The sequence below is a fragment of the Boleophthalmus pectinirostris genome, unplaced genomic scaffold (assembly GCF_026225935.1).
Source record: "Boleophthalmus pectinirostris isolate CB_2022bp ecotype Guang Dong unplaced genomic scaffold, ASM2622593v1 HiC_scaffold_15, whole genome shotgun sequence".
Classification (NCBI taxonomy): domain Eukaryota; kingdom Metazoa; phylum Chordata; class Actinopteri; order Gobiiformes; family Gobiidae; genus Boleophthalmus; species Boleophthalmus pectinirostris.
In genome coordinates, this window is record NW_026571070.1 from 10,165,463 (window position 1) to 10,191,873 (window position 26,411).

A 26,411-nucleotide genomic window follows, 5' to 3' on the forward strand; every position below is an offset into this window, starting at 1 on the left:
TGTTATCGCTGCTACTTGTTTTTCATCGTGGAATTCAACAATGACTTTTTGAGACGTGAAAGTAAACACATCGCTATAAAAGAAAAGAACATGTTTCAGGTAAGTTCTTCTAGCAGCAGAATTTCCAGGGCAAATAAACCAGAGCGAATAAAATATCAAAATCAAAACAGGCACCGAGACAGTTTTTTGGTTGGTGTTATTTGAAATACACGTTAAATTAAATATTGGAAATAGAGATTGAAATCCGTTTTTTTGTTAAACACTAAAATGGAATAATGAAATCAGAAACTGTTTTCCCATTTTATTGTTTTTCGTTCTTAATTAAAATTCAAAAGAACGAGTGGTACACGGACCTGTTTTGTTCAATTGGTGACAATTTTTTAATTTGTGGGTATGGATTGGCTAAAGTGTGGGAAAGATTTTGCTAAAACAAATTACACAAATTACGTATTGTGGGAAAAAAATAGTAACTTGAGGCCACGATTTAGATTTTTTTTTTCAAACATATCATCAGATGGGCTCCGTACAAGTCTTCAATGACAGAGAAATCAAATAGCCTATTACAGAAACAGAGCATTTAACATTTTTATCTTAGAATTTAGAATTATCTTAGGGTGACCAGACATCCCCTATTTACCCGGGACAGTCCCAGGTTTGAGCCCTGTGTCCCCTGTCCCAGCAGATTTACCCATAACCAGTGATTTGTCCCAGTTTTATACAAGAAATGTCCCAGATATCCCTATTTCTGACCAATTTGATCTAAACCAGGACTAAACTAAGATTAAACCAGGACTACAGCAAATCGAAACCAGGACTAAAAGGGGACTATCACAATTTTTTAATAATCTGATCCCTGTCAACAGTAAAAAGGAGCATAAATTGAAGACAGAAATCCATGTTTGCAAATGACCATAGAGCAAAAAAAAAAGCATCGGCAAAAGTCCCTCAGATTATGACACGATGCACAATGTTACACGCTCTTTTTACAATTTTATTTATACATACATCCCAACCTGAGTGTGCCTAAGTTTAGAATTTTGAAAATCTGGTCACTACTGTGGGAACGAAATAGTAATTTTAGGCCACATCCTAGTATTTTTTTTCACACACGTCATCAGGGGGGCTCCGTAGCCTTGATCCATTTCTCCAGAGGGAAGTTGTGGGCAGTTCTCTGATCTCATAACTGTACAATAGACTGATACTTAGAGAGCTATAGGTGTTTTATTATACCCTGAAGGTGCTTATATTTCATTATAGGGAGTCCATGTGTTTGTGGACATAGGGACTGAGATATGACTTTTTCAATAGCACCTTATATAAAAGAAAGTGGGAAATACGACGCTACAAACGATTGCTGTGGGAATAAAATTACAAAACAATAAAGTAATGTTATGAAAATGTAAATATGGCAGCTACAATGCAGGTTTAATATTAGTTTTAAAGGTGTAGTGTCTAACTTTTCACGTGGAGGGTCTAAAAAATTAAAAGACATACAGTGGTCCCTCAGGATTATATTCTGAAAATAATAATAATAGACAAAATCTGCAAAGTAGTCAGCTTTATATTTTACTATTATTATATCTGTTTTAAGTCTGTAAAATCCCACACCACACATTTTATACACTTTTCTCAGACAGGACATTTACAACCCCTTTTTGCATCCTTCTTAAAACTTATTGCTGCTGTCGTCCTTTTGTTATTTTCCTCCGTATGTATGTAACAAACTGAAGATTAATTTATTCTGTAATGGAGCCCTACAGCACAGAGTCACGCACGGGTTCATTTCTGGAGACCTTTTTGAGTTAACCCGTGATTATATCAAAGTTAAACCCACACCCGCCTGGACCCGTTAAAGAATTGAAAAGTTACGACTTCAAGAATTACAATCGCGAAATTAAATTAAACGGTTACGCTTTCTTCAGAACGAATACGAATACACAGACGCGACTCGACTGTCATCACTTCATTATTATTATTGTTTACTGAGCAGAAGAAACACCGATTAAGATGCCGGACTTTTGCGCCGCACACGCCACGGACTGAACCAAGACTAACAGAGAACTAACCCAGGACTAACCCAGGATTACTCTAGGGCCCCATCCACACTAGTTCGTATTTGAGTTGGTTTTGTTGTGGATACAGTGTTCGTCCACACTAATCCGATTGAAAACGGCTCCAGAGACGGAACGATCTAGTGCTCCCACGAATTCATCTGAGTACAGATCTGATCTGGCACTGTGTGAACGCCTAAACGCTGATACGCTGATGTAGATCTATGCACCATGAAGTAGCTAATTCACTGCCAAAATGCTAAGAGGCTAGAATATATTCATATATACGGTCTATGTGTATGACCTGCAGATGTATAATCTCTGAAACATTTAACATGAACCATCTCCAACATGATAGAAGCACAGAACAGACTCACCATCAGCAGAACACCCCTCTGTCACAGAAAGAACACTCATATTCCACTGAGTCGTGTCCTCTAGTCTGACAGAAGCTGAACCGCATCAATAGTGAAATGTTTTTTGAGTGCTTAGTTTATGCAAATTAGCCATGCCGTTTTAAGTTTAGTTTCTGTAAAATATAAACAAATATGCTCAAAGCTGTGTGGATAGGGAAGGATTGCGGACACAGAAACGACGTGTGTGGACGCAGATAGTTTCTGATACGGTGATACGTGGATTCGTTTCAGTGTAAACGGGGTCTAGGACTGATTCCAGGACTGAACCAGGAGGACAAATGTTTGTAATGCGCATTCATACACTGTAAAAAAGCATGCAAAATTGAACTAAAACAATTTAGCAAAAGGTGAACCGTGTTATAGTGAGGGACGACTGTATATGGTTAAAGGAGCGCTGTGTGACTTTTCTGACACCTGCTTGTCTCTATTTAGATGTTATTGCTTTGCCTGGAATGTTCCACAGTATAGAACATTAAACCTATGTGTCTCCATGGAAACAACCAAACAAGGCCAAACAGATAAGCTCTACGGCGAGGCGACCCTTCTCTTGGTAATAATGTTCATATTTTTCAAAGTGTTTTTGAGCAATTAAAACACCTGTAATTGAATAAATGCAAAATAGATATGTTTAATGCCATACTGTGGAACATCCGAGTGAAACCAATATTATCTCCATGGAAACAAGCTGGCAGAAAAGTTACACAGTGTACGTTTTTTCATATTATAGCGATTGACTTTGGAGTGATCTTTGGACGTCAGCGTTATCTTGACTATTTGAAATTTAGAGGAAAAAATGAAATACTGAAAACCGTTTTTATTAGTTTTTTAATAAGACAAAATGTTATCTATTCGAAAACAGTTTAAAAAAAAAGTGAGGAATTTCTTTAGTTATAATTCAAGGTTTCAGTTTTTTGTTGTGGGTGCAATTTTGAGGATTCTGGACCATTCAAAAGTTAGAATATTTTGTTACTGATAATTAATAAAGGTGTACCCATAATACTAGTACATGTTCATTGTCAAATTTCATCCATTTTCTAACATATTTTCTTTTATTCCAATTCCTCACCGCAGCAGAGCCCTATCCGTGGAGGAGGGAAGGACACATGAAGGGCAGTCAGTTCGATCCAGGTGGGACAGGTTTGGCTGTGTGAGATAAGAGCCACATCCCGGAGAAAAAAAAAGCTCCAGAGGGCGGCTTTAAATGGCTCAAAGGCACGACGGACAGAGGCCCATCAGAGGAAGAGAAAGGTGGAGGAGGGCCCAGATTTGAACAGAGATACCGGAGCAAAACTGTTCTTTAAGACCGCTCCTCCCTGTGGTCCCGATGGTCATGTCTAGACTACCTTTAAACACGGGAGATGTCCGATTGCCAAAGCTTTTTATCGGCCTTTTTAAAGTTTGACATTGTGATTATCGACTGGTATTTTCTTATCCAAATATAAAGGTGCACTGTGCAACTTTTCAGGAGGAAAATCTGCCTGCTTATCTCCATGACGACAGGTTAAGGTACACTGTATTGTCCCCTTAAAATTTGTCCTCTGCATTTGAAGTTATTGTGTTTATTCAATTACATGGATTTTTAGAGCTAAACATGCATTCTTACTATTAATGGGATTCCCCTCTCCACAGATCTGACCTGTAACTAGGCCTATTGGTGTCCCCAGATAAATAAGTTTAATATTATATAGTGGAACATTCGAGGCAAGGCACTTAAGTTAGTATAATTATGTAGTTTGTTTCACCTTCTACAGCTCATATTTTAACGTACAACCCAAAAAATGTAAAGGTTCCTCACAAGTGAAAATACAAAGTACAAAACAATTTTAAAAAAGAAAGTAATTTATTGAACTACCGTATTTTTCGTACTATAAGGCGCACTTAAAATCCTTTAATTTTCTCAAAACTCTACAAGAATTGTGAGAATTGTAATCCGGTAATTCTGGTTGTGCTTACTGACCTCAAACCGATTTTATGTGGTACATGCCGCTCAAAACTCTGTTAAAATGTTTTAGTACGACTTTAGTAAACTACGAAGCTGCACCGCTTGATGGATTGTCGGAGCGTTACGGCTACTGTAGTCAGGAGCCTTGCAAAGTCCAACAGAAACTGACCGCATCAGTGCACAAGTAGCGATCTGTTTTATTCAGTGCTTATAGTTTATGCAAATGAGCCATGTGGTTTTAAGTTTTGTTTCTATAAAGCGCAAACAAATGTGCGCAAAGCTGCATTAAACACATTATTACTCAATGTATATATGAGTTTTCCTCGTAGGAAATAAAAAAAACAAACTTATATTATCCACCCACATTCACATTCATAATCCACATTCACCAAGACAGAGAGGCAACGCCGCGCGAATTACACCACGATCTGCCAATGGATCATGGATGCCTGGGCTAAGGGATCAGTCTCAAGTGTCGTCCATTTGTTTTGTTTAATGCACCTTATAATCCAGTGCGCCTTAAGTATGAAAATAGACGACAGAATGAATTCAACATTATTGATTTTGCACCTTATAGTCCGAAAAATACGGTATAAACTGATATAGTAATTATCGTGACCGACCTTCTCACACATGATACCAGTGTACCACCAGATCTAAACCAGGTCTATAACAGGACTATTCCAGGTCTAGTCTAAGTCTAAAACCAGGTCTACATCATTTCCAGCACAGATCTGAAGAGGGACTTATCCAAAAGAGGACAAAAAATGGATAAAGTCAAAATCAGGCAAACTCACAAACTGAAAAAACTTGTGTACTGCACTATACATTGATATCAGCGAGATGGATCCATTGTTTAATGCCATACCCTGGAACATACCAGGAAACTTAACAATTTTAACTTATTTGACCTTCTAAACTACATCCATAAGTTGAATTATGTGTCTTGCCCAAGGATGCAACAACTGTGAATACTCTGATCTGAGCTGGAATGGAATCACAAACCTTTCCGCTACGAGACGACCTCTCTAACACCTACACCACTGCTGTCATTCAAAGGTTGTGACAAACTGAAGCAAAAACTATATACTTCTGAACAATGAAAAACTCAAACTCCAAACTTTTACCCCCCACACAGGCGCCATGACAGAGGAGAGAATGTGACGGCTACATTAAATCTCCTCTATCTGCTGTGGATCTGTGCGTCTGTAGCGCCGTCATGTCTCTGGTCTTATCTCTCCTGGCAGTACCCCCCATGCTCCTGTCTCCGGGCCCAGATCTGAGGTGACGATGGCTGACGCAGATTTCAACCAGCATTTGAGACTCGTCCAAATCTTTCTCTATCTCCCATTCATGTCCCGAACAATCGCGGCGCTCCCATTGGTCGTGTTCAGATTCTACAATGTGATGATGTCAAAGTCCCAGATGAAGAGCAAGAAGAGACTGTTTTGTCCTATTGATTAGATTGAACGTTATCATAAAACTCCAAAAGGTAAATGCACAAATGTCGAACCGGATCATTTCTATTATTGAGTATACCATACATTGTATAAATAAATGAACCTGCTGGCCGCCGCATTCCAAATGGGAAGTGTTCATGGGGGTGCTTCCGGCTCCATCAACGTTTTCGAATATTTTCAATTGATTTTACATTGAAAAATTGTCGCTCTTCTCTTTGTAACTGCTTGTGAGCCTCATCATTTTGGTCTTAAAATATTTGTATAACCTAAAATGGACCTCTGTTATATGAGTATAGTGTGTTATTATGTGAATACAGTTTGAGCAAATTTGTGTGTGTTTTCATTCCGCCACTACATGTGCAGCTACACAAAAGGCTTGGCTCTTTAATATCCACGAGGGAATTCGTCCGTGACTGGGGTGGCAGTGTTTCCTGCAGCGATTTATAGTTAGGGCGGCCGCTTTGACAACAATTGCCCAATGCCTTGACTACGTCCCTCCAAGTCACGTGAATCCTCGCAAAACCACGGTCGTCGCACTGCAGTCCTCACTCGAAACCGAAGCTCGGAGCCCACGGAGGCTCAGAGCCTGCAGATCCATCTATAGTTGTTGATTATTAAATAAATATATGAAGTAAATGAATGTGTGATTCACTTCATTTAGTTTTTTTTAAAATAAATTATGTCAAGATAGCCAGCAATTGGTCCGTGTGAAGGCCCAGGGTCTAGGTCCACAGTTCACCACTGTTTTATCAAATACATTTCCCCCCAAAAGTGCGACTTATATATGTTTTTTTCTTCATCATTATGCTTTTTTAAAAATATGGAAACACATCCAAACAGCACATGCCAATGAAATATTGCATGGATCTGGAACACTATGAAAAAAAGGCCAGAAATGTTTGTCTCGGTCTGGATGTCATTATGTGAGTATAGTGTGTTATATGAGTTCAGTGCGTTATTATATTACTATACTTGTATTATTATGTGAGTATAGTACATTATTGTATTAGGATTATATTGGTATAGTGCATTATTATATGTGTATGTTATTATTTGACTATTGAGTGTTATGACTATAGTGCATTATTCTATGAGTATAGTTTTTTCTCACCGCTGAGCAGAGGCTGGTGTCTCCTGTACGTTGGGGGCAGAGGTCCCATTCGCTCCTGTCTCTGGTTCAACACTCGTCCTAAGTGTCCTGTGTGACGCAGACTGCCCACGGTCAGACTGTGCAGGTACACGGGCTCCACAAAGTGACTCAGCAGCGCCCCCTGCAGACCCAAAATGTTCCACCTGAGGAGAGAGGAGAGGGTAGAGGTCAACAAAAAGGAAAAGTAGTCCATAAAATTCAGTGAGAACAGAGGCAAATTCATAGGGTTGAATTCAAAATGTAGATTGAGTTATCTTTTCATACCACTTTATTAATTAAGATTCACTGTGTGTGGAGTGAACAAACATAGCACAAAACTGTAAAGTGATTTAAAGTGTCTGAAAGTTACATACAAGACTATACACGATGACTGCACTATCATTATATTTTTAAAGGAACTATATATACTCCAAAAAATGTATTATTTGTAATATTATTCATTGCTTGTCGTCAAAAGTCTCACAATAACATCGTGGACTGTCGCAATATATCAAATGACAAGTTCCTTTGCTTAAATGCATGGTTTTATAGTAGCAACAGCTAATAAACATTGGGAACTACATATCCCACGATGCATTTCAGTGCAAACATGAAGAGATATGTTTTTTACTTGAATTCTTGGGATTATGATGGAAATAATTCACACCAAAATCTTTTCAAGGTATTTTAAAAGCAAAAAAGTGTCCCAGCTACAATTATATTAGTCTCTCCAAAATATCGCAATAAATATCGTACCGTAAGATGCATATCTTGATGATATCAAACTGAGAGATTTGGATATTGATACATCCCTATTGCTTAGTGAACTACTTTGTGAAAAAATGATACAACAACAACTGGATACAACAAAATAAATTTGGTTAAAAGCTCCAAAAGCTCAGCATAGATGAGCGGAGGAAGTATAAATGTTAATCTTGGGATTGGATTAAGAAAAGCAGAGATGTCAACAGCTGAGTGAAGGACATCAAGAGCGAAAGAGAGCGACCGAATGAGGTTTAAAAATAGAAACTGTCCGATACGGTGGAGGGCGTGTTGGACCGAATGGCTTTAGTGACAGGTAGAGACAATTTGATCATTATCTTGATGTGAGACGTGATGACTGCTACCTGTCGCCGACGTCAACAAACCCACAAAACTGCACACAAAATCCTACAGTTTTCCACTCTCTGTATATATATATATACTGGTATGTGGAGCCTGTTTTTCCATAATGCGCACTTAAAGGTCATTGCATCCACTTCCATTACAGCTAACGATAACATTAGCATATGTGGATTCAGCAGCGGCGCCGGCTTAATGCACCGAACGGGACCAGAACATATCGATTATAGGCTGAGAAATTTGTTTTGGGGGGATTTACAGGAGGCAAAAAAAAATCCATAGAAATGAATAAATGTGGGCAGCATACATGGCATTAATGGAAAATAACAAGAAGTTTCATTTTAATTTTATTTTAATATGTACTCCTGTGATTTTAGTAAATGTTACACTGATATTATTACTGTTAAATCATTTCTAACTTAACGTATTATATCTTGTGAACAGTAGAGATGTAACGATATCCAAGTCTCACGATACGATATTGTCATGGTATGAATCTCACGGTACGATATTTATTGTGATATTCTGGTAAAGCTCATGATATGTTGGGGAGGCTCATGATTAGAGATGTAACAATATCCAAACCTCTCTATTTTTACAATATACATCTCACAGTACGATATTTATTACGATATTTTGTGGAGGGTAAACAGCTAAAACTGTGAATATGCTTCTTTTTCTTCTTAAAATGCCTTGACAAGACTTCATCCAAAGAACTAAGACTTAAAAGGGCTTAGAACTGTTATTTCTTCTTGTAGTCTGCACTGAAATGGAGCAAAGGATCATGGTCTATGTAGTTCCCTCTGTGTTTTTTTTAGCTATTGCTGCACCATAACTCTTAATTTAAGCAAAGAGACTTGTAATTCGATACATTGTGATGGTCCACGATATTATTGTGAGAACTTTGACGATACGATATCACGATATATCAGTTATTGTTACATCCCTAGTAGAGTTAAAAGAAAATGTTTTACTATTTTATATCTAAAATGCCATAGATTGTTATCGTGAAAACCGTTTTTATTAGTTTTTGATTAGACAAAATTAAATCTATAGGAAAATTGTTGTAAAAAAGTGATACATTTCTAAATTTCTAGTCATATTTCCCAGCTCTAATTCAAGGTTTCATGTTTACCAGTCAGACCGTGCATGCAGCGTAGCTTTAGCCCGTGGAAATCAAGATCAGTTTTTTTTAAAAATGGTTGGAATCCACTTTGGAAAATGGACTATGAAAAATTCCATCTCAACAAACCACCAGATGGCGCGCTAAACAACTGTGTGGCGGGACAAACTGTTTTCCATTTTTCCGCTGCTTCTCGAACCGTGAAATATAATATCGAACTGTGGATTATACCTATTGCGAGTCTTGAACTGTGGATTATTAGCCTGATTCATCAGCCGGTTTCACTTCGTGGAAACTGTCTGACCTCGCAGCATTAGGATTCATTCGCTTGACAATAGGTGGGTACATTTTTTATTTAACCAATCGCTGCTATTTGGTCGTGACGTGTGCAATGCGCCAAATCCTGTAGGAAGGACAATAACATCTTTCCCCTTGATAAAATTCACCAAACATTCTCTTTGTTCCGGTTTTAAATCCTCGATCTCAGGAATCGTTGCCAACACAGAATGTGTGTCTTCATCTACATCCATCTCGACTGCTTTGTTTACTGTTGTGCTGCTACGGTATTGAGATTTGGGGCAATACATATAAGACTAATACAAATCCAGTCTTTACCTTGCAAAAAAAGGCAATAAGAGCAATCACATCATCAACTTACAATGAATCAACCAATGCATTATTTATAAACCTTCAAACTCGGAAATTTTATGATTTAGTCGACCTTTATACTCTGAAACTCATGTTCAAAGTAAACAATAATCTCCAGTCAAAATCTTTACAGAACATGTTCAAAATCCGAAAGAGACAATATGAGCTCAGAGGCACGGCCATGTTTATCAAAAAGAAAATTAGAACAAACATGATGAAATTTTGTGTATCTGTTAAAGGGGTGGAGCTGTGGAACAACTGTACAGAAAACCTAAAACTGTGCACTACTCTCTTTCACTTTACAAAGGAGTTTAAATGTTTAACTCTGGAAAGATACATGAAATATGATACTTAGTTTGTGCTGTAGGACTTTGTTGTTCTGTTTCTGATTTGTTTGTTTCCTCTTGCTGTATTTATGAAGATGAACTGGTGTTTAGATGATGCTCTGACAAAGGAATAAAGGGTAGCCAGTGTTGGGAAGGTGACTTTTAAAATGTATTCCCCTACAGATTACAGATTACATACCCCAGAATGTAGTTTGTAATGTAATCCATTAAATTACTTACAGTGAGTAACGTAATCTGAATACTTTGGATTACTTGATATTGTCATGCTTTTTAGTTTAGTTCTGGTTTTAGTCCTGGTATAGTCCTAGTTTAGTTCTAGTTTAGTCCTAGTCTAGTTCTGGTTTTAGTCCTGGTTTAGTCCTAGTTTAGTTCTGGTTTTAGTCCTGGTTTAGTCCTAGTTTAGTCCTAGTTTAGTTCTGGTTTAGTTCTGGTTTTAGTCCTGGTTTAGTTCTAGTTTAGTCCTAGTTTAGTTCTGGTTTAGGTCCTGGTTTAGTCCTAGTTTAGTTTTAGTCCTGGTTTGGTCCTAGTTTAGTTCTAGTTTAGTCGTTTAGTCCTAGTTTAGTTCTAGTTTAGTCCTAGTTTAGTTCTGGTTTTAGTCCTGGTTTAGTCCTAGTTTAGTTTTTGTTTTAGTCCTGGTTTAGTCCTAGTTTAGTCCCAGTTTAGTTCTGGTTTTAGTCCTGGTTTAGTCCTAGTTTAGTTCTAGTTTAGTCCTAGTCTAGTTCTGGTTTTAGTCCTGGTTTAGTCCTAGTTTAGGTTTGGTTTTAGTCCTGGTTTAGTCCTAGTTTAGTCCCAGTTTAGTTCTGGTTTTAGTCCTGGTTTAGTCCTAGTTTAGTTCTGGTTTAGTCCCAGTTTAGTTCTGGTTTTAGTCCTGGTTTAGTCCTAGTTTAGTTCTGGTTTTAGTCCTGTTTAGTCCTGTTTAGTTTGGTTTAGTCCTGTTTTTGTCCTAGTTTTAGTCCTGGTTTTAGTCCTGGTTTAGCCCAAAATGGGAAAACTTAAAATTACTGCCATGTAATCCATTTATTTCAACAAAGTAACTGTAATCCAATTACCACTCACTGAAACAGTAACTGTAACCGAATACAGTTACTCATAATTAGTACTCTGATTACATAACTCCAGTACATGTAATCTGTTACTCCCCAGCACTGAGGGTAGGCATAATAATCTTAAACTTCAGCCTACACCTTTTCGGTCTGTGTACGTTAAATATGACTGTGACTGAAATAAGTGATCAATCAATCTGTACCACAAAAGGAACCCAGACAGACGCTTGAGTTTGACGTCATGACTTCACATCTCTTCTTCTCGTTCTTACAAAATATCTAGTGTATTCCAATTCCTGACCTAGTCGCTGGAGAGAAATGAAATTGAGCGAAGGCAAAAAGTAGCACCAGTGCGAGTCTCAAACTGTGGATTACTCTTTGACGACCTCTTTTGTGAAAAATTAAACTGTTTATTTTTGTTTAAAAGACTAAAACTAATTTCCGAAACCTGGAACTTGAACTCTTGTGCTACTTTTGAGTTTACAATTTCACTTCCAAATCCTAATAGGCTTTATTAATTGCTTCTTGCTTTAAAAAAACACTATATAATAACTACAGTACTGGTGTTTTTATCTTCATTCACACCTCGAGCTCCTTCAGAAAACCTCTCTAAGCCGTTTAATATTCTCTTGCCTAGTCTTAAATTAGCGTTACATTAGCGTTTTTTCTTTTTTAACATATTCTTTGCTCTCGTGTCTAAACATCACATATCTAAAACCGCTCTAATAAACTCCCATAATTCCCTTTACGCCGGTGTTCTTTATTGAATTAAAGCCTGTGCAGTTTTAATGTGTTAAAATGGCGTCTTGTTTTCCATTCTAACTTAATCATCACTCAACTCTTTCACGCTCAATTAACCTTTTCTGCGCTAAACGGGCCCATTGCCTTCGCTACCGCCACCTGTCTGCGGCCCCCACTCCTGCGGCTCATAAAGGAGGAGTTTCAACCTCCAAAACTGAAATAACTTTAGCCCCAGATATTAATTTACCCAGAATGCAACACCGTGAATCAGCTTCTTAAGAAGAGACAGCATCTGGCCTGTGTGCATCAAGCTATCTATCCTCTCTTCTCTCTCTCTCTCTAACTCTCTCTAGCTCTCTTCTCATCTCTCTCTCTCTCTTTCTCTCTCCATCTTCCTAGCCCTGTGTGCCATCAAAGCTATCTATCCTCTCTCTCTCTCTCTCCTTTCTCCTCTCTCTTTACTCTCTCTCTCTCCCTCTCATCTCTCTTCCTCTCTCTCTACTCTCTCTGCTCTTTCGCTTCCTCCTCTCTCTTAACTCTCTATTCTTCTCCTCTCTTCTTCCTCCTCTCTCTCTCTCTGTCTCTCTCTCTCTCTCTCTCTCTTCGCTCATAATCTTTCATTCTCTTCTCTCTCTCCTTCTCTATCCTCCTCCTCTTCTCTTCTCACTCCTCTCCTCTCTCATTTCTCTCCCTCTCTTCTCCCCCTCTTCCTCTTCTCCTCTCTCTTTCTCTTTCTCTTTCTCCTCCTCTTCCATGTTATTCTCTTTCTCTCTCTCTCCTCTCCTCTCCCCTCTCTCTATTCTCTTCTCTCCTCTCTCTCTCCTCTCCTCCTCTCCTCTCTCCTCCCAGCTCTCTCTTCTCCCTTCTCTCTCTCCTCTCTCCTCTCTCTTTTCCTCCTCCTCATCTCTCCTCTCCACTACTTTTCTCCAAGCCTTCTCTCTCCTCTTCTTCACTATTTTATGGCACTCTCCTCTCTCTCCCTCTCTTCCCTCTCCTTTTACTGTCTCTTCCTCCTCCTATCTCTTCCTCTCTCTGTCCCCTCTTCTCTTTCTCTTTCTCGTCCTCTCTCCTCTCCCTCTCCTCTCTCTCTCTCTCTCACTCCTCTCTCTCTCCTCTCTTCCTCTCCTCTCCCTCTCTCTTCCCTGGGTAAACTTGGCTCTCTCATAATGTCTCTCTTCATCGGCAGTGGAAATCCAGACTCATCATCTTATCTCCCTCCTCTCAAAAAAACTCCTTATTTCCATCATACAATCATTCCAGACTAGATACTACACAACATCAAATCATTTAGCTTACACACACACAACCACACACACCACACACACACACACACACACACACACACACACACACACCACACGACACAACACACACACACACACAGACATACAGTACACATACACACCACATACACAGACATCATACACACAACACACACATACACTATACACACACAAGACTACTATACATACACATACACACAACACACACACAACACATACAAACACACAAACACACACACACACACACACACACACACACCACATAACACACACCACACACACACACACAACACACACCACACACACACACACACATACACACACAACACACACACATACACACACAACACACACACACAACACAACACACACACACAACAACACATACATATAGAAATTAGTGCATATTTGACTGTAGGTGAGCATAAAATAAATAAACTAGGTGGAAACCAAGACTAAAACAGGACTAAACCAAAACTGAACCAGGACTAAACCAGAACTAAAGCAAGACTAAACCAGGGCTAAACTAGAACTGAACCAGGACTGAGTGTCAAGCCCAGAGGTGCACCCGCGTAGAACACTGGGTGACCAGAGCTCTGCACCTCACGTGGCTTAGTCCTGGTTTAGTCCTGATTTAGACACAGTTTAGTCCTGGTTTAGTTCTGGTTTAGTCCTGGTTTCGACCTGGTTTGACCTGGTTTAGTCCTGGTTTAGTCCTGGTTTAGTCCTGGTTCATTGGTGTCAGAATAGTGGCATCAAGTGTTGGAATAGTGTTGGAATGGGGGCATGTTAGAATCAGGGTTGTACCCCCGCTGGGTTTTGGATCAGATGCATCAGTTTATCATAAAAATCACCACACAAAGCTGTTGTTTAGTAGAATAGTACAATGTTGTTTTCCCGCCGACAAAAAATGTGGGACATGTTGAATTGCACCTACAAACAAAAAATGTCAAAACAATAGACACCGGCTACTTCTCGTTTTTTTGCTCATTACACACAAACACAAACACAAACTCCCCACAGACGTTTTGGGGGCTGTTCATTTATTTCCAAAATACTTTTCTTAAATTTGAATGTATTTTAACTTTAATTTAACAAATTAAAACATTTTTAGGCATGGCCCCCAAACATTCTAGGATGTTTCTGCAAACATTCCTTTTCAGTCCTGGCTAATGGTTCCTATGGAAACGGTTCCACGGAACTGACTTTATGATGTCACACAGCCGTCCTGTGTAAGTGTGGCCTCTTGGCTCAGACTGAACACAACTTCAGCATCTTCTGAACAGACCAGACGCACACAGAGAGCTAGAGAGAGAGACACCGCAGATACCACAGCAATTACAAGGTTCAACTTTGACATTCTGTTGAACTGAAGAAATAAGATGGAAAAGCCAAAGGAAATATACAAAACAGACTTGGATCTGTTGCATGACCTGGCTTCCCTGCACAAACTAAAAGTGCAGTTTTCTGAAATGAGACAAAAAGAGGCAAACCTCATGTCCACCTTCCACACTGAATTGAGAGTGGGGGACTTTGTTGCCCATGGCTCAGGTCCCTCAAAAAGACAAGGCAAATTAGACGCAGCCGCAAAAGTTCTATGGGAGTTGAAGAAGCTCCCGGTGCCGGAGGACACAACTCCGTACTGGTGCAAACCTCAACGTGACCTGCTGGACCCACTGGAGCGTCCATATTTCTTTTACAAGAAAAACCCGGTTAGCGCACTGGCAGAAATCCTGACGGTGAGAAAGCAAAAAGCGGCTGAGTATCAGACCATCGATACTCGCGTCTTGCCCGGTAACAGGGTGCAGTTCACTGTGGCGGTAAGAGTGGGACAAATGTTCTCTCAGGCTCAGGGCCCAAGCAAACAAAAGGCTAAGGTCCTGGCTGCTAAGCGAATGCTGGAGAGGATGGGCTTTGGACAAATGATGAAAATTCATAACCCACTGATCCAGCCGCACAAGGAGAAGGAGTTCGAGGAGTACGTTCAGAACCTTCGGACACAACATAAGAGGAAACACCAGGAGGCCTTGAGAGCACTTAGACTACCAGTCCAGGAACCCGGACCAGTCCAGGAAGCACGTCAGGCACCCAGGCCAGTCCATATTCAAGGTACCACAGCCCAAGAACCCAGACCGGTCAGTACTCCTCAAAATCAAAATCCAGTCCAGATCCAGGAGAACCCCAGGTCAGGCCAGTTTCCACTGAATCCAAGGCCAGTCCTGCTCCCTTGGCCAGTCGAGAGAGCAATGATATTAAGGAACGCACAGAGACGCAGGGAGGCCCAGATGCAAGCCTCTCAGGATGCCATGAGTCCTGTTAACCCTGAGTGTCCAAAGGTGGAGCCTGTCCCACAGTCCTCAACCACAGAAGCGTCTACAAATAGCCAGGACAAAACTAGTCCAACAGAGGAACCTAGGGAACCAGAGAACACTGAACCTGAGGAAATTACTCCTACACAGTCCTCAGTTCCACAGGGTGTGTGTGTTGAGTCTCCACCAGAAAGTTCTAAACCACCACCAGAGATAATTGAAACCGTGCCCTTTACTGCTGAAGAGCATGTTCCTCGGGATGTGTGTCCTCCTCCTGAGCCTGTAAATTCAACAGTGGACTCTACCCCACCAGAGGAGAATAATACAGTCCCAACACCTGAAGAGCCTCAAGATGTTTTCGAGAGCAGCTTTCAAGTAGTTGAGGATAAAGAGGAGCACATCACAAGTCCTACATCAGAGGAGATCACTGAATCTTCTTTAACTCCTCAGAGCACCACTCCTGAGGCTTCTGGAGGTTCTATTCCACCAGAGGAGAGCCAACTGGAGATCAAACTACAGGAGATCCAACTGGAGCGGACCCAATTTGAGGCTTCCAGTGAACCAGAGGAAGCATCTGAACCAGTGCTTCCCAGTTCATCACAGATTCCTGAGTCTGTAACTGCAGCGGTGGACTCTATCTCACCACCAGAGATAACTGAAATGATGCCTCCTTCTGCTGAAGAGCATGTTTCTCTGGATGTGTCTCCTCCTCCTGAGCCTGTAAGTTCAACAGCGGACTCTATCCCGCCAGAGGAAGATGTAACAGAGGTCCCAACACATGAAGAGCCTCAAGATGTTTTTGAGAGCACCTTTCAAGTAGTTGAGGATAAAGAGGAGCACATCACAAGTCCTACATCAGAGGAGACTCCTCAGAGCAGCACTCATGAGGCTTCTGAGTGTTCTACTGCACCAGAGGAGAACCAACTATCAGAAATCCAATTAGAGGTGGTGCAACCAGAGGAAGTCTTCATCAGATCTCCAACAAAGACCTTTAGTGAAACAGAGGAGGCATCTGAACCGGTGCTTCCCAGTTCACCACTGCCTGGAACTCCAGACACCACAGCTGTTCAGCCGGTGGAATCCAGTGGAAAAACCCACTGCCCCGAGGCCACACATGACATGATCGCAGCAGTGATCAAAAAGTTAGCTCCCAAACTTAAGAAGTTCCCTGGCCATGACCAACAGGTGGCGCTTGTCGAAAAACTGAGGCAAGTGGAGAACCGGCTTTTGATTCCTAAGAACAGTAAACTCAGCAGCAACGATCTCAAAACGATCGGCAAAGCGGCTGCTAAAAGTCTGCTGCAGGAGATGGGCTCTGCGTCGTCACTGTTCTCGGACACTGATTCCATTGAGGACAAGGTGGAACAACATCTCACCACTCAGCTCGACATCTTCTTGGCCAGTCCTCAGACACGGAAAACAAGCTTCCTTAAAAGACTTAGTAAGATCTTCAAGAGGACTAACCCCATACCCAAAGGCCCGCTGAGCGTCTATCTGCTGTCCAGGCCAATCCACTAATGAAACCACAGGACCTCCCCTTCCCCCTTTTCCCCTCCCCCAACCCTCAACCCCGAAGCTTTCCCCTTTACCCTGTCAGCACCTGCCACCTGAGACGATTGGATTCCTAATTTATTGTGTAAATGGATGGGAAGGATACTAGAAATTAAACCAATTCTGCATTATTTAAATTCACCTCAAGGAGTTTCAAAGATTTTTTGTCGTGAATTTCCTCCAAAAAATAATGCAATGTATCCGACCCATCTGTGCATAATAATATCTAAAATAAATAAATAAAATATAAAAAAATATATATCTGTGTACTTGATTTTATTGACAAGGTTAATATTGTTTTGATATGGATCAGAATAATGTGTGTGTTTTGATAAATGTTTCACTGTCTGTCAGTCTGTTCACTAAGGTTACGTTTACACTGAAACGAATCACTGTATCACCGTATCGGAAACGATTTGCGTCCAGACACGTCGTTTTTGTGTCCACCTTCCCTGTCCACACAGCTTTGAGCACATTTGTTTACATTTTACAGAAACGAAACTTAAAACCACAAGGCTCATTTGCATAAACTATAAGCACTTAAAAAAACAGCTCGCTATTGTGCAGCTCAGATTCTGTCGGACTAAAGGACACGACTCAGTGGAATATGAGTGTTCTTTCTGTGACAGAGGGATGTTCTGCTGATGGTGAGTCTGTTCTGCGCTTCTATCGCGTTGGAGATGGTTCATATTAAACTTCAGAAATTATTCAAAGACGATCTCTTCAAGTCTTTTGAACCATATCGCTTTTGTTTCTGGTTCTGATATCGTCATATTTTAGTTTTGGGAATCGGACATCGTAATTGCGTAATTGTTGGATGTCATAACAGCGGAAAACGGCTCGAGAAATGAGCTTTGGACGTTTGTGAACTCTATAACTGCAAAGGGGAATCAGATCTGTGTGACTGCAAACCTCCGTCCAAACTGTTTCCCTTCCCAACGGAATTGAAAAATCGTGAAAGGCGAAGGCGATGGGCAGTATTGATACATGAAGAAGGATCAAAAATTAAACCTTTGACTGCCTAAAAAATCATCCCGAGTTTGCAGCGAATATTTTGTATGTGAAGGGCCAACAAAGCAAAATCCCAATCCCTCGCTCAACCTTGGTTACGAATTTAAAAAGTCAACACCAAAGCGAAAGGCACCAACTAAGAAACACCTTCCACTGCAAAGAGACCGAGACGTGATGTTGCTGTAAACACAGAAGAACAAGAAAGAAGAAAGGACAAGAAAGTGTGAGCTCAGCCTGTTTGTCTTCTGTATCTCTCGCTTAACAAACGGGATTTTGCGTTGTTGTCGCTCCACATACAAAATGTTCGCTGCAAACTCGGGATGATTTCTTAGGCAGCCAGCGGTTTCCTTTTTGGTCCTTCCTGTGGATCAATCCTGCCCATCGCCTTCGCCTTTCACTATTTTTCAATTCTGTTGGGAAGGGAAACAGTTTGAACAGAGGTTTGCAGTCACACACATCTGATTCCCTCTTGCAGTTATAGAGTTCGCAAACTTCCAAAGCCCATTTCTCAAGCCGTTTTCCACTGTTAGGACGTCCAACAACCACATAATTACGACGTCCAAATCTCATAACTAAAATATGACAAAATCAGAACCAGAAACAAAAGCGATATGGTTCAAAAGACTTGAAAAGAAAACAAACATGGCGGTTTGATGCTTCACTTTTTCGGAGGCCCCTTCCCAGTATGCATTGCACGATGAAGTCCGAAATTCGAGATGCACGTATTGTGCTGCAATAATGTGTAACGTGCCAATTGCCAATCTCTACTGAACTAAATGTAAAAGGTTGAGCTGGAACAGAGCGTTTTGAGCTTTGGAGATGTTGACAGACTAATAATAAAGCGTTACTCACATGAATTAATGAAACAAAACACAACTCCAAGTCTGTTTTTGATGAGGTAACAGCATTATAACCTGACTTAAAGCTCACAATTTCCAGTAGTATAGGCCCCTTAAAAACACACTGAACCAACTCCAACACCTCCTGTAGAAAACAACAGCAGGTGCAGACTTGTAGCTGGGAGACCATTGTTAATTTGACCAATTGGATCCAGTTTTCGGGGACAGGGACGGTGCGATTAAATCTAGTCAGGTCAGAATCTGGGGTGAAGGCAATTACTCGACAAAAATAGAGTGATGTTAGTGTAGGAGGAGGAGAGGAGGAGGAGAGGGACCACCATTGTAGCGATAGACTCCCCTTTTGTGTGCTCCCCGCTGTGGCGCTTCCTCTATCGCAGGTTTTATTTGGCTGTAAATGATCTGTGCTGTCATTAAAGAGAGAGGAGCTGAGAGCAGGTTTGGCAAGGTCACTGCACCAGCTCACGGACCAAGACTCAGGTTTGAAACGGTTTTAAAAGACATAAAATAATGCAAAATCAACTTATAAGAGCTATTAAAGGTCCTATGTTACACAAAATTAACTCTTGTGCGCTTTAAATCAGGTTAAAATGTCGTTAACTCCTCAAAAACAGACCTGGAGTTGTGTTTTGTTTCATTAAATCATTTGAGTAAGGCTTTATTATTAGTCTGTCAACATTTCTGAAGCTCAAAATGCTCATTCCCAGCTTGGATTGGTAATTCCAGGGCTGAAATGATCCAAACGATTCTAGTAAAGGTTTATAGAGTTTAAAAACACAGTGGAGCACTTCCTGTATGTGACAGTGTTTTCTGAGAACTCTGAGAATTTCAGTTTTCACCTCTTATCTTCGCCTACTGCCTTGTACAGTTATAAAAAAAAAAATAAAATAAAAATCAGAGTCCAGATCTCTATTGTTCAGAAATGCTGCATAACAACAGTTCAACAATAAAAATCCATACATGAAAATCTGTGACTTATTATTGTAAAATGCCACCTGTGTTTTTAAATTTGTTTTAGACGATATGGAACTTTACAGTGAACAAAATGTAAAATAATAATCCACGTGTGTTATAGTTTATACTAAATACAAAACATAAAGTATAATATGTCTCCATTAATGAAACCAGGTCTAAACCAGGACTAACTCAAGACTAAATAAAGACTAAATCAAGACCAGCTTGAAACTGAACCAGGACTAAACCAGGACTAAACCAGGACTAAACCAGGTCTAAACTAGGACTAAACTAGGTCTAAACTAGGTTTAAACCAGGGCTAAAACTGGTCTAAACTAGGACTAAACCAGATCTAAACCAGCTCTAAACCCAATATAAACCAGGACCAAACCAGGTCTAAACCAAGACTAAACCAGGTCTAAACAACAACAAACCCAGGTCTAAAACAGGACTAAACTAGGTCTAAACCAGGACTAAACCAGGACTAAACCAGGACTAAACTAGGACTAAACCAGATCTAAACCAGCTCTAAACCCAATATAAACCAGGATTAAATCAGGTCTAAACCAAGTCTAAACTAGGATTTAAACCAAGTCTAAACCAGGACTAAACCAGGTCTAAACAACAACAAACCCAGGTCTAAAACAGGACTAAACCAGGTCTAAACCAGGACTAAACCAGGTCTAAACCAGGACTAAACCAGGTCTAAACCAGGTATAAACTACGACAAACCCAGGTCTAAAGTAAGACTAAACCAGGTCTAAACTCAGTCTAAACAAGGGGAAAACCAGGTCTAAACAAAGAATAAAACAGGTCTAAACTAGGACTAAACCAGGTCTCAGACAAGATCCAACCCAGGTCTAAACCAGGTCTAAACTAGGTCTAAACTAGGACTAAGCCAGGCCTAAACCCAGTCCAAACCAGGTCTAAACTAGAACTAAAACAGGACTAAACCAAGACCGAACCAGATCTAAACCAGGTCTAAACCAGTCACACTGCCGACCAATGATGTTTATGTCGACAGCGGGATTCGAACCACCAACCTTCGGGACAGTGGACAAACGCCAGACAAATTTCCAAAACAGTTTTCTGCAGTTGAACAAACACTGCCCTGAATCTGCTAACGACTCTGCCACAGTCACTTCCTTTAAACCACAACTTTAACTCATCTAAACTCGCCCGATAATCAGCGGCATAACTCAATATCAGACGAGGGTTTGATGGACTCACTGATTCATTAAAACGGGATTAGGTGGACAGGTGCACTATGGGAAATCGGTATCTCGGCGCGGACAGGTAAAGATTTCACGTGGAGCGTTGGATTATGGGTAATGCACAAACAGCGGACATGAGCTAAACAAATGCCACCGTGATCCAGCTGCCTGTTACGTCCGCGCTCTTCTAAATCACAAACATCTGAGGTTGGTTCAACGTGGGTTTTTTTTTTGGTCAATATTGAAATTATGATTATGAAACCAAGATTTTTCTGTGCAGTTTTACTCCTGGTTTAGTCCTGGTCTAGTTCAGGTTTAGTCCCAGTTTTTTGTGATGTGGACAAGTGTGAACTCTGCCAAAATAATAAAGGACTAATACAGATTAAAGCAGCATGAATATGTGTCCAAGGAGGAAGAACTAAACCAGGACTAACTCAAGACGAAATAAAAACTAAACCACGACTAACGAAACCAGGTCTAAACCAGGTCTAAACCAGGAAAAAACTGGCCTAAACTAGGAATAAACTAGGTCTAAACCAGGACTAAACCAGGACTAACTCAAGACTAAATAAAGACTAAACCAAGACCATCCTGAAATTAAACCAGATCTAAAACAGCTCTAAACACGAACTAAACCAGGACTAACCCAGGTCTAAACCAGGATTAAACAAGGACTAACCCAAAATTAAAACCAGGTCTAAACCCAGGATTTACCCAGGTCTAAACTAGGACTAAATCAGGCCTAAACCAGGTCTAAACCAGGAGAAGCCAGGTCTAAACCAGGTCTAAACCAGGTCTAAACTAGGACTAAACCAGGTCTAAACCAGGTCTAAACTAGGACTAAGCCAGGTCTAAACTAGGACTAAACCAGGTCTAAACCAGGTCTAAACTAGGACTAAGCCAGGTCTAAACCAGGTCTAAACCAGGTCTAAACTAGGACTAAGCCAGGTCTAAACCAGGTCTAAACCAGAACTAAACCAGGACTAACCCAGGATTAAAACCAGGATTAAAACCAGGTCTAAACCAGGACTACCCCAAGTATAAACCAGGTCTAAACTAGGACTAAACCAGGCCTAAACCAGGATGAAGCCAGGTCTAAACCAGGTCTAAACCAGGTCTAAACCAGGTCTAAACCAGGTCTAAACTAGGACTAAGCCAGGTCTAAACCAGGTCTAAACTAAACCAGGACTAAGCCAGGTCTAAACCAGGACTAAACCAGGACTAAACCAGGACTAAAACCAGGATTAAACCAGGTCTAAACTGAGTCTAAACCAGGCCTAAACCAGGATGAAGCCAGATCTAAACCAGGTCTAAACCAGGTCTAAACTAGGACTAAACCAGGACTAAACCAGGACTAAACCAGGTCTAAACTAATTCTAAACTAGGACTAAACCAGGTCAAAATCAGGTCCAAACCAGGACTAACCTAAGTATAAACCAGGACTAAAAACAGGACTAAAACCAGGATTAAACCAGGTGTAAACTAGGACTAAACTAGGACTAAACTAGGTCTAAACTAGGACTAAACCAGATCTAAACCAGGACTAACCATGTCCCTTTCTAAACTACTTCCTTAGTCCCAGCCCTTGGCCGCACAGACCAGTCCATGTTTGTCTTAATGCTTCTTTTCTGTCTCACTTTTATTATCATATAAATGGGACACGTCATTGATGCATAGAAAACATTTTAGCATTAGTGTGTCTTGGAGTAGATGCATTTTAAAAACATGTTTCTATCAACTCTGGCTCTCAGTCTCAGTCTCGGTCTCAATATTTCAGAAAGCGCTCAGTGTTTTGCCCAAAGGCACTTTTATCAACGCGAGAAGCAGAGGCAGAAATTGAACTTGTCCTCTCTTTAAATGCACCAAAATGAGAAATATTCCTGGTTTCGAGCGTGAACCAGGTTTCAAAATAAAGCCAAAACGCCGTAGATTTACATTTTTTTCTAAGCCAAACACTCAAATACTCAGCGAAACACTAGATCCGACTCAGACCTCGTGATCTTGTCGGTGCAGGACATGGTGATGAGCTGCTCTCCCTGTAGAACCCCGTCCCAGGTCTGGACGGGTCCTCGGCTCCGCACTGGGACCGTCCCCTCTCCAGACTCCACCTTTGTCCTGAGGTGACTGCGCTGTTTCCTCACCAGGTGTCTGCTGCTGTGCACTGGCAAAAAACAAACAAAAAACAAACAAAAACAAACAAGAAAACATGCAGTTATTTCACACACATGGACCACTGTTTACAATCTAATAATAAAAACTAACTACACACTGACAACAAACAAGTGCTTCCTTTTATATTGTGTAATTTCGAAGACTTTTTCCAAGATTTTGTTAATTTGTTAATTGTTAATCACCACCCGAAATGAGTTTTTTTAACATTCTGAAAACAAAAAACCAAAACAAAACAAAAAGAGAAAGCGAAATTAAATTATAAATTGGCCAAAATATGATTGTAAAGGGGTGCGCTACCATGGTTACTTTTGTTTTTGTTCAATGAAATTTGTGTGTGTGTTTGGGGATGGAGAGTTTTGTTGTTTTGTGTTTTTGTGTCTTGTTTTTATGTTTATTATTGTATTTTGGTAAATGTTATATTCTATTGTCTTTAATTCAAATACAAAAAAAAAACAACAACAAAAAAACAAAAACAAAAAAAAAAAACAAGGGCTGCACAATGAAAAATTAAACAAACAACTGTAGAACTAAAAGTAGAACTAAAAATTCTACTTTAAAGTACACAAAGTACAGTAACCTTTCTTCCTTTGCCTGAAATGTTCCACAGTATGGCATTACCCTCCATGGAGTTTCAGGGCCCACTCACATTAAACTAGAACTAAACCAGATCTAAACCAGGACTAACTCAAGACTAAATGCAGACTAAACCAAGACCAACTTCAAACTAAATCAGGTCTAAACCAGGTCTAAACCAGGAGTAAACCAGGACTAAACCAGATCTAAACCAGGTCTAAACAAGGTCTAACCCAGGTCTAATTCAGGTCTAACCCAGGTCTAACTCAGGTCTAACTCAGGTCTAACTCAGGTCTAAACCAGGACTAACTCAAGACTAAATGCAGACTAAACCAAGACCAACTTCAAACTAAATCAGGTCTAAACCAGGTCTAAGCCAGGACTAAACCAGATCTAAACCAGGTCTAACCAAGGTCTAACCCAGGTCTAACTCAGGTCTAACCCAGGTCTAACCCAGGTCTAACCCAGGTCTAACTCAGGTCTAACTCAGGTCTAACCCAGGTCTAACCCAGGTCTAACTCAGGTCTAGGTCTAACCCAGGTCTAACCCAGGTCTAACTCAGGTCTAACTCAGGTCTAACTCAGGTCTAACCAGGTCTAACCCAGGTCTAACCCAGGTCTAACTCAGGTCTAACTCAGGTCTAACTCAGGTCTAACCCAGGTCTAACCCAGGTCTAACTCAGGTCTAACCCAGGTCTAACCAGGTCTAACTCAGGTCTAACTCAGGTCTAACCCTAACCCAGGTCTAACTCAGGTCTAACCCAGGTCTAACCCAGGTCTAACTCAGGTCTAAAGGTCCAGGTCTAACCCAGGTCTAACCAGGTCTAGGTCTAACTCAGGTCTAACCGAGGTCTAACCAAGGTCTAACTCAGGTCTAACTCAGGTCTAACCCAGGTCTAACCCAGGTCTAACTCAGGTCTAACCCAGGTCTAACCCAGGTCTAACCCAGGTCTAGGTCTAACCCAGGTCTAACTCAGGTCTAACTCAGGTCTAAACCAGGACTAAACCAGGACTAAACCAGGACCAAACAAAGACCAAACCAGATCTAAACCAGGACTAACCCAGGTCTAAACCAAGTTTAAACCATGTCTAAACTAGGACTAATCCAGATCTAAACCAGGTCTATAAGGAAGGATTAAAGGAGGACTAGAATAGGACTAAACCAGGTTTGCCTGAAATGTTCCACAGTATGGCATTACCCTCCATGGAGTTTCAGGGCCCACGCACAGTAAGAGTGCAGGTTTTTCTTAGCAATTAAAAAAAACAAACAAACAAACAAACACCTGTACTGGAATAAACTCAAGATATTATTTAATGCTGTACTGTTGAATATTCTAGGTAAAGTGACACTGGCCATGTTTACATGAGGTTTTTTAATTCCAAATTAATTGCTCTGAATTAAAATATTCTCCTTCGAGTTTACATGGAAATAATAATTCTGAATTGAGGTTTACATGGAAAACATGTTAAGTCGTCTTTATTTAATTCCGCTCAACGTTCGGGGGTGGGGAAGGTTCTGATTGGACAGAGACACGAACGTATTTACGTCGACCGGAAGAAAACACACACTTCAGCTGCTACTATCGAGAATCCTCTCATCACGCTTTACATCTGTCGGCTGAGGAGGAGAAGGGAAGAGTTTTCGGAGAAGGAGGAAGAAGACAAACTGAGTCAACGGCTGCTCTACCTCAGTCCACTCCCACATCCCGCTCACAAATCCAAAGAGACGTGGATGAAAGTCCGAAGCCAGGACTGGTGGAGCCGGATCGTCGGAATCACGTCAGAAGGGCGACACAACGAGCATGTACTGAACGACCGGAAGTATTTTTAAGAAGAATAAACGTTTACTAGTCTGATTCATCAGCCGGTGTCACTTCGTAGAAACTGTCTGACCTCGCAGCCTTAGATTTCGTTCGTTCGACGGTAGGCAGGTACTTTTATCATTTAACCAATCGCTGCTATTTGGTCGTCATGTATGTAATGCGCTGCTAACTGGACTAACTGGTATATGAAGCTTTTCCCAAATCCCTAAGCGAAGAAGAGCAATAACGTCTTTCGCCTTGATAAAATTCACCAAACATTCTCTTTGTTCCGGCTTTAAATCCTCGATCTCGGGAAGCATTGCCAACACTGAATATACGTCTCTTCGCTGATTGGCTGGTGCTCGAACTCGCACTTCCGGGATTTTTGCGAACCATCTTGTGTCTTCTGATTCCTGACCTAGTCGCTGGAGAGAAATTAAATTGAGCAGAGACACTAGGTGACGCCAGCCTGGCTAAACGTTTACATGATTGAGGAATAAATGAATTCGGCTTTAAAATCAGAATAAACCACCCACTTACGTCAGAATTACGTTAAATTCCGAATAACCATTTTCATTAGGAGTTAAGTGTTTACATGGTCTTTTAAAAGCAGAATTTATTTTTATTCAGACTTAAATTCTTTTTATTCGGAATTAAAGCTCTC

General features: G+C 40.6%; 1 protein-coding gene across 1 annotated transcript in view; it reads right to left on the reverse strand.

Moving 5' to 3' along the window:
- adarb2 (adenosine deaminase RNA specific B2 (inactive)) overlaps positions 1–26,411 on the reverse strand; it is a gene marked incomplete at its 5' end in the record, with an annotated part of 216,538 nt that overhangs the window by 14,985 nt on the left and 175,142 nt on the right. Inside the window, 2 exons of the mRNA XM_055151248.1 lie at positions 6,981–7,162; positions 23,194–23,362. Coding sequence (XP_055007223.1) covers positions 6,981–7,162; positions 23,194–23,362 — 351 coding nt within the window. The remainder of the gene's footprint in view (positions 1–6,980; positions 7,163–23,193; positions 23,363–26,411) is intronic.